The sequence below is a fragment of the Vidua macroura genome, chromosome 1, assembly GCF_024509145.1.
Source record: "Vidua macroura isolate BioBank_ID:100142 chromosome 1, ASM2450914v1, whole genome shotgun sequence".
In the NCBI taxonomy this organism is placed as follows: domain Eukaryota; kingdom Metazoa; phylum Chordata; class Aves; order Passeriformes; family Viduidae; genus Vidua; species Vidua macroura.
In genome coordinates, this window is record NC_071571.1 from 45,125,200 (window position 1) to 45,142,328 (window position 17,129).

At 34.2% G+C, this 17,129-nt stretch overlaps 1 protein-coding gene across 7 annotated transcripts in view; it reads left to right on the top strand.

Moving 5' to 3' along the window:
* Window positions 1–17,129, top strand: part of ULK4 (unc-51 like kinase 4) — a 206,844-nt gene that overhangs the window by 79,929 nt on the left and 109,786 nt on the right. For all 7 annotated transcript variants that reach the window (XR_008436500.1, XR_008436501.1, XM_053974409.1 and 4 more), the window contains exon 30: window positions 9,217–9,265. Coding sequence is in view for 5 of the 7 variants with exons in the window: in XM_053974409.1 (XP_053830384.1) it covers window positions 9,217–9,265 (49 nt within the window). In the remaining 2 variants the exon portion in view is untranslated. The remainder of the gene's footprint in view (window positions 1–9,216; window positions 9,266–17,129) is intronic.

Consider the following 17,129-nt stretch of genomic DNA (forward strand, 5'->3'; position numbering starts at 1 on the left):
TATTCTTGTCATTGGCCATTGTCTATTTTTGATGTCTGATAGTGTTATGGCTCAGAGGTTGCTAAGCATTGTGCTGTCTTGCTTTGATTGATTGAAATGAGCACAAGGAAAAGAAAAAAACAAGGAAATTTAATTTGCTTTCCCACTTTTTATTATAAAAGATGAAACATCCTCTTTTAATCTTTTATGATGCTACTGGGAGTGGTGCTTTAATATACTTGTAGACTATAAATTAACTAGGAAATAGGGAGGCTTGAGATTTTAAATGTTTGGAATTGTATAAAACAGTTTTCATTGTAAAGAAGCTGTTTATGCTACTGTAGGATTTTATGTATTCTAAAAACAAGTACAACAGATTTTCATTTTTAGATTTAACCCACAGATATTCTAGTACTTTAAGGTTTATAAAGAATACTTCTGTAACCAGAATGCTGATTATATTAGCAGCACATTTCCTCTCCCTACTGAATTTGCTTTGTTTGAGAAATCATATGTATTTGCCATTACTTATGGCACAATCTACCAATGTAGGTAGATTGTAGATGCACACTCTTCCTCATGGTCATCTGGCATCACACAGGATTTTTTTTCTTAATATTATTTAAGAGCAGCTGTGGATATTCAATGAACTATTAATAATTTGAAATACCAATATGTCCAGCACTCTTATTTAAGGACTGGCTATCAGATTCCAGATTCTAACCCATTTGTAATTGTTATGTTTCTCAAATACTTTACAGGCCCTCTTTTACTTTCACTAAATCATTTGTTTGGCTGGGTTTCTAAAGGAGCACATTTTAGGCAATTCCCTTGGTCTGTCTTTTTCCTTATTCTTTGGCTTCCCAATTGATTTTACAGGAAGTAGCCAATGCTTCAAAAGCACAAGAAAGGTAAATAATATATTCATATTCATACAAATTGCTGGTGAACAAAATGGAAACCAGGTACATGCTATAGTGAACACTATATCACAATTGGTTCTGTTTTGCTTCAATGAGTAATTAATCAGTATTCATGAAGCTCAAAATTACTCAAGGCATATGCTCTCTTTTGCTCTTTTCATTAGACAGATGGAAAGTATCTGCAAAAATTGTGATGGGGAGTAAATAAGTAACACTGGACACAAATCCTGTGGGATTTAATTTGTTCTTGGTGGAAAAACTCTACTGCATTTTAGTACTGATGAGAATGATGTGAGTCACTGCATTGAATCTCTATGGCTTCTTCAAGCTTACATTTTATGCATAATGCCTGGCTTTCAAGGATGGATGCTTTCTCCTGCAATTTTAAATGGATGAAAGTGGTAGTAGCAAAAAGATTGAAAAACAGGAAAATGTTAAATTAGTATTTACCTTGCTGTTGCACTCTGTATTTTGAAGTACAGAGTGAATTGGGAGTAGGACAAAGGCTAGTGTGCTTTTATTTAGTTTGTTCCATGTAATAGCTTGTTCTCAGACATGTTCACGTAACAGATTCTTTCTTGCTCTCTCTTTATTAATTCTACAAATTTTCTTGCATCTCACTCTTCTTACCATCAGCTCAGGATTTACCTGTGTGCATCCTGACAGAGGCATCTGCAGTTGAGCAGTTATTTTAGCACTTGAAAGGAAACAGATGCACTCCATTTTTTTTTGTTTCCTTTTTTTTTCCACAGCTGATACTGTAAACTAGCTAAATTGTGATATCAGAGGAAAGACATTTCATCTTCTTCCGACTATTTTTGGACATTTCTCTTTTCTATTGCAGGTTGTTTGTTATATATAGCATAAACACAGATATTCAAATACAGTTATGTATTTCATGTTTTTTAAGCTTATGATAAAATACTGTAGTTACAATAGGTGGTTTGAATTCCTTTAACTAGCATTTTACAAGAACACAAAAAAATACTTTGTAATCTGCCATTGCTCCACTGCTGAAGTAATTTTTAACATTCTCTGTTGTGGGAGCTCTTCGACCCCATTGCTTTTCAATTTAGCAGTGAAAAACTCTAGTGATATCTCATTAGTATGTTGCAGAATTAGATCTCTCACCAACATAAGTTCTCTCTTGTGTAAAATGGTAGCTGTAAAAGACCCCAACTTTAATGTGTTTTTGAGGACATTTTAAACTATTTGAACATCTGATCATATGAGCATCCACAGGAAGAAAATCCAGTTTCAGAAAAGGATGAGGGTTTTCTTGTCTGTTTTGACCTGAATGGCTTAGAGTATAATTGAATCAAGTACCCTTTTACATCACACAACAATTGCTGTCTGATATAACCTCACTTAGAGGTTTTTTACTAAAAAAAGTAGTAGATATTGGAAGAGGGAGCTCTGAACTGAATTTGTCCATGAGTTGCCTGTTTTATACCTGGCTCAAAGCAAATAGTCTGGCTTTAAACTTTCTAGCAATATTCTGTTGTGGCTCTCCTACATACCTATTTCCTTGTCTTCTTCAAGAATTTTTAGTGGTTTGTGACAAGAAAAATTGTGAACATTAAAACCAGTGTGAAAATTAATAGCAGAGTTCTTATTTACCTATATTGAGACTGCTGATTTCAAAAGAAATCACTGGTATTAAGGATAGTTAAGGAAAGTTAAGCTTCAGTGAATGATTAATTTCTGGACTACTGTAAATTTGCATTAATTTTTTTTCCCCTTTGCATTAATTGCTCTTGGTGAATTGTACCTGTGTAAAGAGTTTTTGGAGGAATAGAACTTCTCACAGTGGGAGCAAATGTCTGCAGCAGTCTGAGGTGTGATTTAACTATGCACAAAGTCTGCATTCAGAAAGAACAATATCATAGATCGTTTGACCTTTTGTGTGTTTGCCAACTTAATGTATAGGTTATATGCATGGTAGGAAGTCAGACATAATCTATAATGGGTTAGGGGTTTTTCTGGTTCCTGCTTTGAGTCTTTTATGCTCTTTGCTGTGGTCTGTAATGATCAGATTGCTAGGTTTTTTCATAGTAGTGAGGGTTTTTTTTGTGAATTTCTTAGTTTCTCTTAAAACTATGGTATACCTAAACCTATATGATATACCAATTCACTGCTCTAAAATGTTTTGACTGTTGTAATAGAATCTATACTGGATTCTATAGGTAGAATCTGTACTCCAGGATACTTTTACTGGATCATGATTCTTAAGCTGCCTTTTTGCCTTACAAAGAACCTTACGAAATGTAGCTGTGTGCTCTCTTAGGCAGCTACTTGGCCTACCTTTAGTCAGAAACTCATAGCATTTGGTGACATTAATACATCTGAAAGCTAAACCTTCTAAACTATGGAGTCTGAATTTTATGGCTTCCTAAAATAGACAATTTTGGTTTCAAGGAAGAGAGACAGTAAAGGTAATAGAAGTGGAGGGAATATCAGATATTGCATCAGATAATGATCATGGAAGTGGGACACATTCCAGTATTCTATTAAGGGCATTTCCTGAGGGAGAAACACCTAACTAAAAACTAATAGTAAGGCACCCTTCTTAGATGTATGATGAAGCACAGGGGACCAAATTAAGTAACCTTTCTCACCTTCTGTCCTTAAAAATAAATCCTCCAGACAAACATTAGGCTGCACTAAAAAAGATGAAAAGGCATCCAAAACCAAAACAGGAAGGTGCTGAAGAGCAACAACAAAAAAATCTGCTGCTTCTAAATGCCATAGATCTATTACCTGTGAAGATGATAGATGGATCAACCTCATACGTTGCAGCATATTGTCCTGACTAATCAAAGTAACTGTCGTAGTGTCTTTGGAGCCATCCAAGAATTGTCCAAATTTCAAACTTCATTTTTGCTACTTTTTGTACCTATGCATTATCTATTAAAGACCATTAAAGACACTTTTTAGGGTTGGTGTTAGGAATAAGTTGATCGTCTTTTCATACACTATTATGATCTACATCAGTACGTTAGTTACATTAGATCAGTAGTTTAGTTACATTTCACTATATTTTGAAATGGTCTAAATTCTTGCCCTTGATTTCAAAAAACAAACAGTTAAAAAACCCCAAAAAAAACCCAAACCAAACCCAAACTTTTTGGAGTTCGGTGTGGTGTTTTTAATCATTTGTTGGTGTTGTGCATGGATTGTCTTTGAACCTGATGTAGTTTCTTTGCCATTATACTAGAGGTCTAGTGCTTTAGTGCTTTCCTTGATTAATATAAGCTCATGTTAATTGCTTTAAAATACTTTGTTCTTCTCATTAGTCATTTTAATTTCCTAGTTTAGGGTTGAAATGCTCACTTTTAAAAGTAGGTCTATTTCCTTCTATATTACTTCTCTGGTTTTATGTGTTGTTTTACTTTCTATAATGAATATGAATAAAATAAAATGGAGTTGTTCTGGTAACAGGTAAGCCTTAGGGCCTAGACCAGCTGAACTGAGCAGTAGAACTACATGTTAGAGATGTACAACATTAGTGAGAAAATCACAATCCAGATGGATTGAGAGAGATTGCCAGAGGATTAAACTGTTTTATTAGAACTTTAGGGAATATTTATGTAGATTTAGAACCCGATTTTGGTTTTGATTATGCTAGTTTCATGTCTATGGAAATTGAGTTGTAAAAACCCAGAATTTTCTTTTAGAGAAGTAATGCTAATATAAAACAGCACAGCAGAGATTTTTTATGATCTTGCTGTTTCTATTGTTTGGTGTAATGTTTGCATATATGCTGCTTTATTGAAAAACATCAGGCAGGAAGACTTGCCCAGAAACAGACTCTTGAAATGTTAAGTTTTGTGTCAGCTAATAACACTCTTGTCAAGCCGCACATCATTGTAATTCATATCAAAGGCAGTGGTCAGAGTTCATTATTGCAAGGGAGTTCTCATAGTCTAGTCATGTACAGACTGTAATACTAATCACCATTTTTAATGTAAAACACAACTCCTTAGTGTTACATTTTATAAAAGCTCCCCTTTAGTAAAGAAATAAGCTATTAACCTTAAACCTGTAATTTTGTTTCCTTTTTTGTGTTGCTGATCAATTACTAAATGTCTAACTTGTAAAAATGTGAGGAAAATATTTGATGTTACTGTTAAGTGAATTTTTGAAGAGAGTCATGTTGGAAGGTTCAAATGATGTAAAGCATTAAAAAGGAGCAGATACCATTCATCCTTGGGTTTTTTTACTTTCAATAGTGAATGTTTTGCTTTGTAAATATAAGTACCAAATGAGGAAGAGTCAGCTGGTTGGGTTGCTACAGCTGGAGCTGCAGACTTGAGCAAATTCAGTTCTGCCATGAATCATCTGTTCAGCATGAAACAAATCTAAGCCACTGTCCAGTCCATTCTCTTGTGTTCAAGAGTAGGTGCCCAGAGAAGACTACAGGAAGAAGTCAAGTGTGTGAGAATACTTTCTGGAGGCTTTCTCAGCCACCTCTGGGGTTTTTTTCAGAACCCATGTAAGATGATGTTGTGTTCTGTAGATGGTAGCTATTGAGGAATAATCTTCATTTCATTTGTGTGGACTGAAAGAAATATTTCACCAGTTACTTCCACATGTATATAAAGATTTATCATCTTCAGGTATTTTCTTTGTTTTTCTTTGTCTGATCTGATCACTTGCCATTTAATTTTATGCCATCATCTTACAGTTAAGAAGAAGCACACTACTTCATAAGTTTCTGGAATATTTTCTCCTTTAGCTGTCTCCCCCAGCCTTTGCAATGTGAACAGTCATGCCTATTTTTTAAGAGCCCTTAGTAGGGTTCAAAAATCTCTCATGGATTTGACATTTCATCCCTTTAAAATTAATGTCTTGGTTCTTGCTTTGTGCATGTCCACCAGTTCTGTTCTGCAGAATATTTTCTACTCACTTTGTTCAGCTTAGAATGTCTGTAATACCCAGATTTCCACACCCTCCCATCCAACTTTTCCCTAAAGATTCTCTCTGATAACAACACTTTTTCTGTCTTTTTAAGGTATCAAACCTGTAACAAAAAGCCTTTTGTGCTTAGTATCCTGGAGTAGGTTTTTGTTTTGCAAGAAAGTAATTTAGGATTTCTTAGGAAAACAGATGTTGCATATTGCTGGAAAACAAAACTGGAGGCACAATCTTATTCTGGAAATTGTTAGTATATTAAAAATTCAGAATGTACTGATAGCAAGTCTTTTAAAATCAGATCACCAGTTATTTTGAGCCAACACTGTTTATTTATGTGTAGTTTTAAATGAGATGGAAATAGTGTTATTTAGTATTATGATTCATGATGGTTATGACTTAGTATTATGATTCATGATGATTCTGTGTGTTTTCCAAACAGGACCTAAGTTAATATAAATTATGTAACAGTCTATGAAGAACCAAAATATTTTTGCTTTAGAATAACATTCTATGAAATAAATCCCATAGCTAAAGTCCTCTTTCACCAGCTTTAAAACAATTCCTTTGTAAAACTATGTAAGACAGCAATGAAGAGTGTGATAAAGTCATTCTCTTACTTGAGCACATATATGCAAAGTTGGGATAAATCAGCTTTAAGCTTTGTCGTAATGTGGTGCTTAATGTGACTTTATGCTTTATCTAACTTATGTGTATAATTTTCTTTCAAGCCTGCAGCTTTTTATTGTTTCAATCATAAAAGTTGGCAGGTGACCTTTAAGAACAGACCTATTGGCTCTAGTTTTGTCTTAGCTTATCTCAGCAGAAAGTATAGCTGACTTTGTAGTGCTGTAACAATCGGGACCACTTCCAGTGTTTGAAAACTATTGTTTCATAATTTACCCTCTACCACAAAAGCATTTTTCTAGGTTCTGCCTAAACTAGGATTGGTTAGCTATTCTTGGTATTTGATTGTATTTTACTAGTAATGTGTTCACAGTTTAAATGCTGCTTATGTAGCAAAGTGAGCAGCTTTTGCTGGGATAAGTAGTTCCAATAAGCCCTAAGCATAAGTAGGCTTGTGCTGGCAAAACTTCATTTTGTCAGTATGATTGCTGTTACAGTAGCTGCTCTTTTTGGGAGTCTGTGGGGTTTAAATGACTTTCTTTACATTCAGTATTGTTATATCTACATCAGCAAAATTCTGTTTTGCAGGCATGGACTAGGCTTTTAATTTAACTAGTAGATTTGGCTCTGGAAATGAACCTCAAAAATAATAAGTCCTCCTGTCTGTAATCCCGGGACTCTCTTATGACCTCGCTGTGTCCAGGCTGCCATAACTGTCTATATAAGGGTTATTAGATGCCCAGAGGATATTAGCTTTTATGTTCTCCTGACCTATTAAAGTAATTTGTTTCCATTGCATATGGAAAAAAAAAATTCCCTCAATTTAATAAGAAGAAAAATTGTCCTTAAATTTAAGCTTCTAAACTTAGAAATAATGAGTTTCTTTCCTTACCTAAACTCTTGTCCCTCTGTTGAGTGTAGCATTTCTGTATGCAAGAAAAAATGAACACATTTATTTGAACAAGGCTATTACTTAGTTTTGTTAAATGTCTGTATGTGGATGCATAAAAGGATACTGTTTTGTTATGTTTTAAACAGTTTAGTGGATGTATTTTAGTTTGTCTCCAGGTCTACATGTCAGTACTGTACAATGCAACAGACCTTCTTATTCCCACCCTTAACTCATATAGATTCTATATCATAAAATCATTATTACATTTAGGTGAAGGCAAGGATTAGAGAAATAGAAAAACAGTATGAAAAAGTAAACCATTATTCATACATAATGCATATATCTGCGTTACTTAGAAGTAATTCTGAGTTATTCATAGATACTGTTGTTCTCTAAGCATGGGTTTCATTCCTTATTGTATTTCTTTTACAAGACATGATTCCAGCAAATATGAACAACCAGGGCTCTTACAGGTGACATTAATCTAAATGAAGCATTTCTTTCATAACTTTTGGATGTCTGTTCTAGCCCCCTCTGATTTTTTTCATTAAGTTCATAGAGGAGAATGTGAAATTCCTTTTAGCTGCTTCAGTTCACAGTCTAGTATTTTAGCTTATACTCTCCATAAAAATAACACCTTCTCCTCTTATCTTATTGGACAAGAATAAAAACTCTTAAATGGAACTATATGATTCTAGGTGTATATGAATTCTTTTTAACAAATAACTTACCAAACAGAATTATCTGATTATTGTTTTACCAGAAGCCAATATAGAGTTTTACACAGTAAAGTGTCAAACACGAAATTAAATACTTATTTTAGTCAAATATAACTGCTGTTTATTCACAGTGACCTGTGTAATATAACTTGGTATTCTTAACTGGCATACTACTGGCAAGACAATTTTGTAGAGTGTTGTACACTGAGATCCTAGACGTGCTCTCTGTGTTTGAGTTCTGCATTTATCACATGGGCTTCTTAATGCAGTCTTATCTTTGCTGTGTCACAAAGCCAAACCTACAATTGTTTATGAAGCACTTCTGTGACATTATGGTGACACGAGAAGAAATTTTTGAGACACACAACTGGGTGTTCTTTGTGGTGTTTGGTCAATAGGCATTTAGTGTAGTGTGTAAGAAATGGTGACAATCATTCTTCCAATTAGACTATATAATACAGTAAAAAGCAATAAAATATAATACAGTTAATCATGTGACTCATATGTCATGGTAGTGTGTGAGACACACATGCTTTACTAATACAGTATTTTGTGCTCCAACAATAGAAAACACTGCATTAATGTAAAATATTACTGACTTTGAGAATATTCTTTCTTTAAGCATATATATGCTGGGATTGTCTGATTTTGAGATGCAAAAGAATATAGGTGACTTCTTTTGGGCCACTACTGCTCAGCATTGTCAAGTATCTGACAAAAGTGTCATATATAAATCTGTTAAACCCAATAAATTATTCTTAAAAAAACACAGCATATTTATAATTTCATTATGTGTGCTGAGTCTATTAATTCAAACAGTTAATGGTGCACTCCGTTTCATAGTATGTATAGTGGTATAGTTGTGGCATTTTATTAATTACTGCCATTAAAAAATGCTAAATTAATTACTGTTCTACTCACTTGAATTGCATCAGTGAAGCAGACCTAGAATTAATTTCCAAAGCAGTATATAACATTGCTGTTTCTGTTTAATGTCTGAAATGGAGGTCATTTTTGTTGAGAGCTAGTCAAAGGCTAAGATTCTGGGTCATGGATCTTGGCAACAGCTATTCTACTGCTCTGTTCCTCTTGTGAGTTTAGTGTGTTAAATAAGAAATCACTTCCTCTGTTATTAAATAAATCTTAAAATATGTTTTTACAGCCTCATGGAAGAAATCCATCTTTTTCCAGTTCTTTTCCAAGTCATCTCGGTAAGAATAATTTTTAATACAGATATATATTCTAATAGATAGATATCCTATCTCCCAAATCATATCTAACTAGTAAGTTTCATATTAGCAATATTGATAAAATAAAATCAAATGGAACAGTGTAACAAAACAAAAGAATCTAGAGTAAGCGGACATTTAGGAGGGTCTCACCAACTAGTCCACCTCTATAAGAAGTTTCTTCAAGATAAGTATTTTTTTCTTTCTTTTATCAAAATATCTCCTAAAAAGAGAATTAATGAGCTTGATTCTTAATTAGAGCTATGTATTTGCAGAGTCCATACAAGAAATGCTGAGGAAGTTTCATTTCATTTAATAGCATCAAATACAAATTTGATATTGCTGGCATGGTAGTCTCAAATCCCACTATTTGCTTTTAGAATTTCTTTCAATATTAAGTGTCAAGGATATGATTTTGGGATAGTCACACATGGAACTTCTATCCCTAAATAGAATCTGCCACTTAGAAAGGTCATGAAAACTGTTGGTTTTGTTTCTCTGAAATGTTGCAAAACAAATATGTTAATGAAGAAGACAGATCTTTAGGCTAGTTTGGAAGCTGGGTACTATGCTATCCATTGGCCTTCTCATTGTTAAACTCCAGTTTCTTACTAATTTTTTAAATTTCTAAGGTCATGAAGTTGTATCAGGTAAGTGTCCTGTCTTGTAAGCATGCTCCTGATGAATACTAAATATGCATTATAAGTAAATACACATAATTTATGTAGTGCAGGCAGATTGCATACTTGCTTTTGTATCATTCTTTAAATTCAGTCTTATTCAGGGTAGATGAGGTTCATAAATAGGATTCTGAATCAACTTTGATATTCCTTTCTTTAGTTTCAGTATTTTAATCTTCACTCTTTCTTTGCGGTGATTTATTTTACTTCCTATCATTTTGAATCTCTTTAATACTGCATACCCAGATAAGCCATTTTTTATTAAAGTAACCTTGTTAGTGATGATAGATTTTTCCAGCAGCATACAGAACACAGGCTTTATGATATTTTGTGTACATATATCTACAAATCTGTTTTTTGTGATAAGTATTGAGAATAAAATCATACATTTTACTGTAGTTCATAGATAGTTTTGACCTAGGATGAGTATTAATTTTCGGTATTAATAAAAGAACTCAGTAAAATATGGAAGTCAAACGTTTCATATTAATATCCTTAAATATTTAGTTAATATTTGAAATGTCTTCAGGTGCTAGAATCTTGAAATTTAAATATATATGTTAGTCTATAGCTATAAGCATTTGAACATGGTTATGATCTCTCAAAATATTCCAGGTATTGAAAATTTTTGTATAATGTATCTGTAGTAATGGAATTTAAAAGGTGTTTATGTCATACCATATAAGTAGGACAAGCTGTAGTCAGTTCTAAATGCTCTCTCCTTACCTCCCCACATACAGTTTGACCTCAGGAGTTCTAGAAATAGTTCTGTGGTTTTTTTAGGGAGCAAAGCAGTTTAGCTCTAAATTGTCTGCATGACTAGTAGTCTCTCAAGGTTTCACACCTCTTGAACCTCTATGGCTGTCTTTGAGCCTATGGTTGGAGCTGGGGAAAAATTGTGTAGCTTTGAGGGAGAAAAAAATTTCCCCTTTCAACATGCTTTGTTCAGAGAGGACTCTTTAATTGCTTCAGATGCCACATACAGCATTTGAGCTTTAATAGTGCACTGGTGTTGCAGCTTGTGTTTATTTTATTAAGTTTTATTAAGTTGATTGCTAAATGGTATGTTCCGTTATCCCCCATGTTTTCCCCAAGTTGGTTTCTCCCTAAGTTGTACCCTCCTTCCCAGCTGTCCCTCAAGGTATCTCCTCCCCTTGTTCCAGACCCTTTCCTGCCTATCAAGGCAACCCTGCCCCTTTTGCCCCGCCTGTCAAGGTAACCCTGCCTCTTGTTCTGGAACATCCCCCCCCCCCCCCCCCCCCCCCCCGCTCATCATTTGGACCAATCCCCAACCAAGACTTCTCTCCTCCCCCTATCCCTGTTGGTCATTGCCCCAAACCCCCACCTCAAGTGTTACCCTATTGGTTATCCAGTTGTATCCACTCCCCCATTTCCTGATGCTTTAAAATCCCGTGCACAGAGGTGTTCAGGGTTCTCTCTCTGTGTCCTGGTCCCCCTGGCTTCAGTAAACCAGTTGGAACTTCAAGACCCAGAGAGTCTCCTCTGCCTTCTTTACCCAGTCCCTGCCTTGCCACCTTGGAGCACTGCTTCTCGGGTTAGAGCTGCGATAGCTCTTAGGTTCTGTCCGTGGCTTCACCCCAGCCAGGGCAGTTCCTCACTCTCGTCACTGCTCCAGAACAACAGAGAGAGAGCCTGGGCTCTGGTAGGCAGTGGCACACTAACTGTGAGCTGTGGTCTTATTTAGATCAAGGGATGCGAGGTGTAACACCAGAAACAGCAAAGGAGGGTGGTAACCCCTTCCTCTGTTTTCCCTACAGAAAACTGAATTCAGCAATGGAATGATAGGCAGTTGGGAAAACTCAGGAGCCAGGACTAAATCAGACTGGAAGGATTAATCATTTGGCTGTTTTTCTTTTGAACAGAATAGATTGAAGAGGACAGATTAACAAACTTCTTCATTACAGGTTTCTGAAATAATTTTCAGTCATATGGGTGAAGGGAGTTGCATATAATTTGATTCCCATTATTCTCTATAAACTACTCTTTGTCTAGGTTTATACTTTTATCAGTTTCAAGGATCAGCATAAATAGTAATGTTGTGATCTGTGTTATTATACCTAGACCTTTACTGGACTCTAAACTATTGAATTATACTTCAGAGTCAATACTCCATATTATTCTGACAGTAATTTAATGTAGAGCTATTACTATCTAGTCCATGGTTTATTACTAGTACTTAATAATTTCTATGCTAAGACTTCCTATCCAATGTGTATTTTCTGTCCATTAAATATAGTTCATGTTATTTTCTGCAATGCAACTGACAGTATATCGACTCTGTTAAGACTCTGAAGGGAAATACTTTGGGTTTAAAATTGAAAATCATTTCCAGGAGCAGTCTTTGTTTCTAGGCTGTGCTGCAATCCAAGTGGGATTGAACGTACTAGCTTTAATCTAGCTAGCACAGCAAGGACATGATGGCTTGCAGATACTGAGCAGTTCACAAAAAATAAGTTTTAATATGAGTGCTTTTCACTGCTCATCAGTGTAGCCTTATATTACCTCTTATACTGCACGCTACCCAATGTTGTCGTCTAAGCAGTAACACTGAGATTTGACAAGTTTTTTTATCCTCTGTCATCTCTCTGGACCAGTTAGATCTCTGAATTAATTCAAAGCATATGAAAAGTATCCTTTCATGTCACTTATGACTACAATTTATAGTTGCCAAGCAAAAAGAATGGGATCAGTGAAAAAAAAATTGTTACTGTCTACCTAAAAAGTTGTTTTAAGACAATAGCCATAATTTATCTTCACCTAAACTAAGGTTTATTCACTGAGTTAATTAGTAAGAGGCTTTAAATAGAGTTCCAGTTCCCCTGGAAACCCTCTGCACTCGTTCATCTCTCAGCTCTCAGTTGCATTTAGGAAGTGCACGTTAATGATGTGGTTAGCGAGTATGTGAAAAACCTGAATACAGTTCTTCATTACAGACCTTCAGAGGTGAATTTCATGGTTTACCTGAATGCAAATTAATTTCATGAATGCCATGATCCCAGATCCTGGTGCTAGAGGTTACATAGATTATGAGTAGTCCTACAAAGCAATATGAAGGTATGACTGCAATATGAGTAGACCTCAATCTTGCAATAACATCTAATGTAGTCAGTGAAAATGTAGTGATGTGTATCTGTTGAAAAATGGAGACATATTGACAATTTATGAGTATTTTCAGGACAGTAAGGGATTGAAAAGCAGAAGGAAAGCTGATATTATAATGTGAAAAATTAAAAGGTGCAAACTCCCCTTGGTAGCAAGATTAATTGTAATGAGCTAAATTCCATGGTTATGTAAATAATGCCAAAACTTGAGTTGGTATAAAGTATAAATATAAAATGTAAGTAAAAATGCTGCTGTTGATGAAGAAGGGGTTGTAGCAGGAAAAGTTACAGTGGGATATATTTAATGTTGTACTTTCTTGCTGCCTTTTACTGCTACATCCTTAGTATTTTGTTTCTGATATGTTTTACAATGTCAAACCTATGTCATCTGCCTTCAATATCAGTTTATAATTGACAAAGTATTGATTTTGATTATTATGTTACAACGCTGGAATGAGAATGATGAAGGATTTGGAAGTGTTTACTGCCATTTTTGTAAATTATGGCTATTTGTATTTTAGATTGATACCAAGATTTTGATGAGTAGCAAGCAATGAAGTTGACATAAATGTTATTTTCTGTATTATGTTACTTTTAAAAGGGTAACATAATAAATATTGCCTAGCTTTCATTTAGTGTTACCCAATGTAAGCTGTTGCATAGAAAAGAAATTCCGTGTAGTTGGTGAAATTCTATTTTCTGCCGCTGAATTTTAAAACTAAAGTTAATGATGCTTGTGATTAGGAGCTCAGTGCTACTCTGTTTTTAAAGCCCAGTAGTCAATTCTGTGCTTATCCTATTAAAAGTTCTGGTGTAGCTTTTAGTCACACCAGCATATTATCACAGCCATTAGTTTTTGCTGTAATTTTTTTTCTTTTTGCGTATTTCTGTATCTTAACAGCCAGTTAAAGTTTAAGGCATATTCTTTCAATAAAAAATTACTTTATAGTAAGATCAAATATTGGAGTTTAAAAATGATGTTATTAAATATGACCTATAGTAGATAGCATGTTCATGTCTAAACTGCAGAGGGTATTCAAATACAGTGGTTGTTTTATTTATACTGTCATTCTATTCTTAACACAAGTTAGTCCACCTCTTCTGTTTGCATTAATGAAATAATTAAAATTAATTTGAAAATTGTATATGTTAAATTATTTTCCTTCAAATACCATGGAAAGTTTTTAGTATGAAAATACAAAATAAATTTCCCTTTGCAGTCCTGTTCATATTTTTTTGTTTATCTTTTGTAGTTGCGTATAGGTTTGAAAGCTCTATGCTGTCCCTGTGTATCTTGGGATGGCTGTATTGGACATCTTAAATTAAAGGATCATATGCTACTTGTGTTTTTGATAGACTGCAGTCAACCTATGTTTGAGTGCTCAAAAAATGTTTCAAAAACATTGTTATGGTTGCAGTCACTGGTCCTTTTAGAAGGTGTACTTTTCTCACTTTGTTGTAATTGCAGTTGAAAATAGAGTTCAATATTATCATTAAAGGAGAGAATATGAGCTGAGCATAATTAAAAGAAAAATTGTAATACTTACATAAAAAATAGATAAACATGCACTTTAAAAGAAGAAACAAGTCATGCTAGTTTTCTTGTGTAACAACTTCTTTTCAAGAAAGCTAAAAGTTTTGTAGAAATTTTGTCTAAGTAGAGGATACATAGCCATGTATAACTAGATTCCTTTGGTGTAGTTAGATTGCCTTTTTTTTTAATTAGTTCTAACCAAAGTCCTTCAATTAAAAAAAAAAAAAAAAAAAAAAGATGTGAAAAAGAAGTTGTATAGCATCCAAATGGAAACAATGGTTGGATTCTATATTTCATTTTCAATTTTAATAGAAGAAAAAAGCCACAGGAAATGGTTATCATCAGAGATGCCACTCCTTGTGATTCAGTTAAAGTAACAAAGCCATCCACTTAGAATGTTTTAAAAATAATAGTTGTTTTATGGCCAATCTTACCTGTGAAAATACTACAAAAATGGAGAAAAAGAACACTGGAGAGGAAAAAGAAGAGCCTTATCATTCCTCTTTTGCTTGGTTTCTATGTTCTGGTGAGAGATTACAATCATATATCATTTAAGGGAAGAGGTAGAGGTATTTTGCTGTCTAGCAGCCATATGGATGATAAGTATAGAAGAACATGGATCAGAGGTTATTGGAGCATTTGAAGCATTAGTTTACTTTCAGAAGTCTGTTAAAGAAAGCACCTCCTAGTGCAGTGTAGTGCACATCTTGTTGGTTGTCTGAAAGAATGGGAAGAATGTTTCTAACTCTTGCAAGTACTTGTAAGCCATCAGGATGAGTACTTGAAACAAAAGGTTAGGAGACTCTCTCTCTTATATTCTGTAAAGAGTACAAGTTTATGCTGCAGAACTCATCTGCTAGAGAAAATTAAGATAGTAAATTTGGCAGATAATAAAAGCTCTAGCATTTAATGTGAATGGGCCCTTGGTCTTCTATGCTGTAAGTGAGCTTTGACCTAAAGTCAGCTCAGTGCTTGCATGAGCAGATTGATGCTGATTGATTGCTCTGGTCATCTTGCTCTAGGCTGTAGGCATACTCAATTCTTAATTTAGAATCAGCTCTCTAGTAGAAAAATGAACACAAAGGTATCTGGGAATGCTTAGTCTTCACATGTTTTAAAGAACAGGAAATACTATTTATTTTAATACCTTTATGTGACGTATTCCTATTCCTCACTGTATTTTCAATGCTGTTACAAAATTGTTCAATGCAATGGCTCTTTTTCGTGTATTTCACCAGTTCATTACTGCTGTTAGGGAAAACCTGCATTTCTAAGGTATCTGAAATTAGATTCTAGGAGTGATTTTTATGGCTTCTACAGGATGGACATTAGTTAGAAACCTTAAATGTATCCATAATGAATATCTCTATTTTTTGTCTTTCTCTGAAGTATGCATTTTTTTTTCAAATCTACTATGTGTAATAGTCAAATTGTATGCTGTGGCAGTATATTTAAAACTGCTGTGACAGATTAGGAGTGTAATCTATGAGGATTTCTGAAAGTGAAAATGCCAAAACCCTATTTTATAAAGCAAAATAATTGCTAGTTTGGAAAGGCATTTAATACCCAAAGATGGGTTTAGGAGAAACTAGTGAAAAAGTGTTGAACTATCTTAGAATTTACGTATTTGGAATGAGAAAAAAATATGAGATATCATTTAAAGAAGATAAATGTAATGCAAGTGTAAAATTTACTATGAGTAGAACACTTCACCAGTGAGAATTGTTTAAATCCTTTCCAAAGTGACAAATTTCTTACCAATGCATTGAAGTCTTGTGTCAACATTCAGTAAGGTATTATATTTATTCTCTTTTTAATGTAAAATTAAATTAATAGGAGTGCTTCTATACACCAAAGAAGACATTGTAAAAGGCAGTAGGATACAGTATGTTAATTTCCAATTTTCCAGGAATAAAATATGGCTCCTCTGGTAGGAATGTTAGGATTTTTCATTACCCTGCTAAGTTGCTTAAGCACTTTCAGTTTAAGGATGAGATTCCTGAGACTACTTATTTCTTTTAAATTGCTGGCTTGAAAATACTGTATATTTAAAAGGGATAAGCCTGCACATCTGAATTTGTACTCCTGGAAATAAACATGTCTAAGTGGAGCTCTTCTGAGAATTTTTTAGCAGGAAGAGGAGTCCTGCTGATAGAAAGTTCTACTTTCAGAAACAGTTTTTTTTTTCTTTTGTTTTAGTGATCTTTTAGTCAGGAATTTCAGAGGAAGTGTTTATATATACAAATGCTTGATTAGTGCTGAATTGGGTTGTTAATCTGTTATGGTCAACTGATCTCTCCAATTATTAACACTGTACATGGAATGAATTCTTAACAGTTATTCATGTGTAACTATTGTGTTTTTAACAGATGACAACAAAACTATTAGAAGCCAAAATGCTTGGTATAAAAACAATTTCTGATTGTGATTAATAACAAGAATCCATGACATTTGATTTGTTTTCCCAGATGTTGTCATGTAATGTGCAGTGGTTTTGCATATGGATAAAG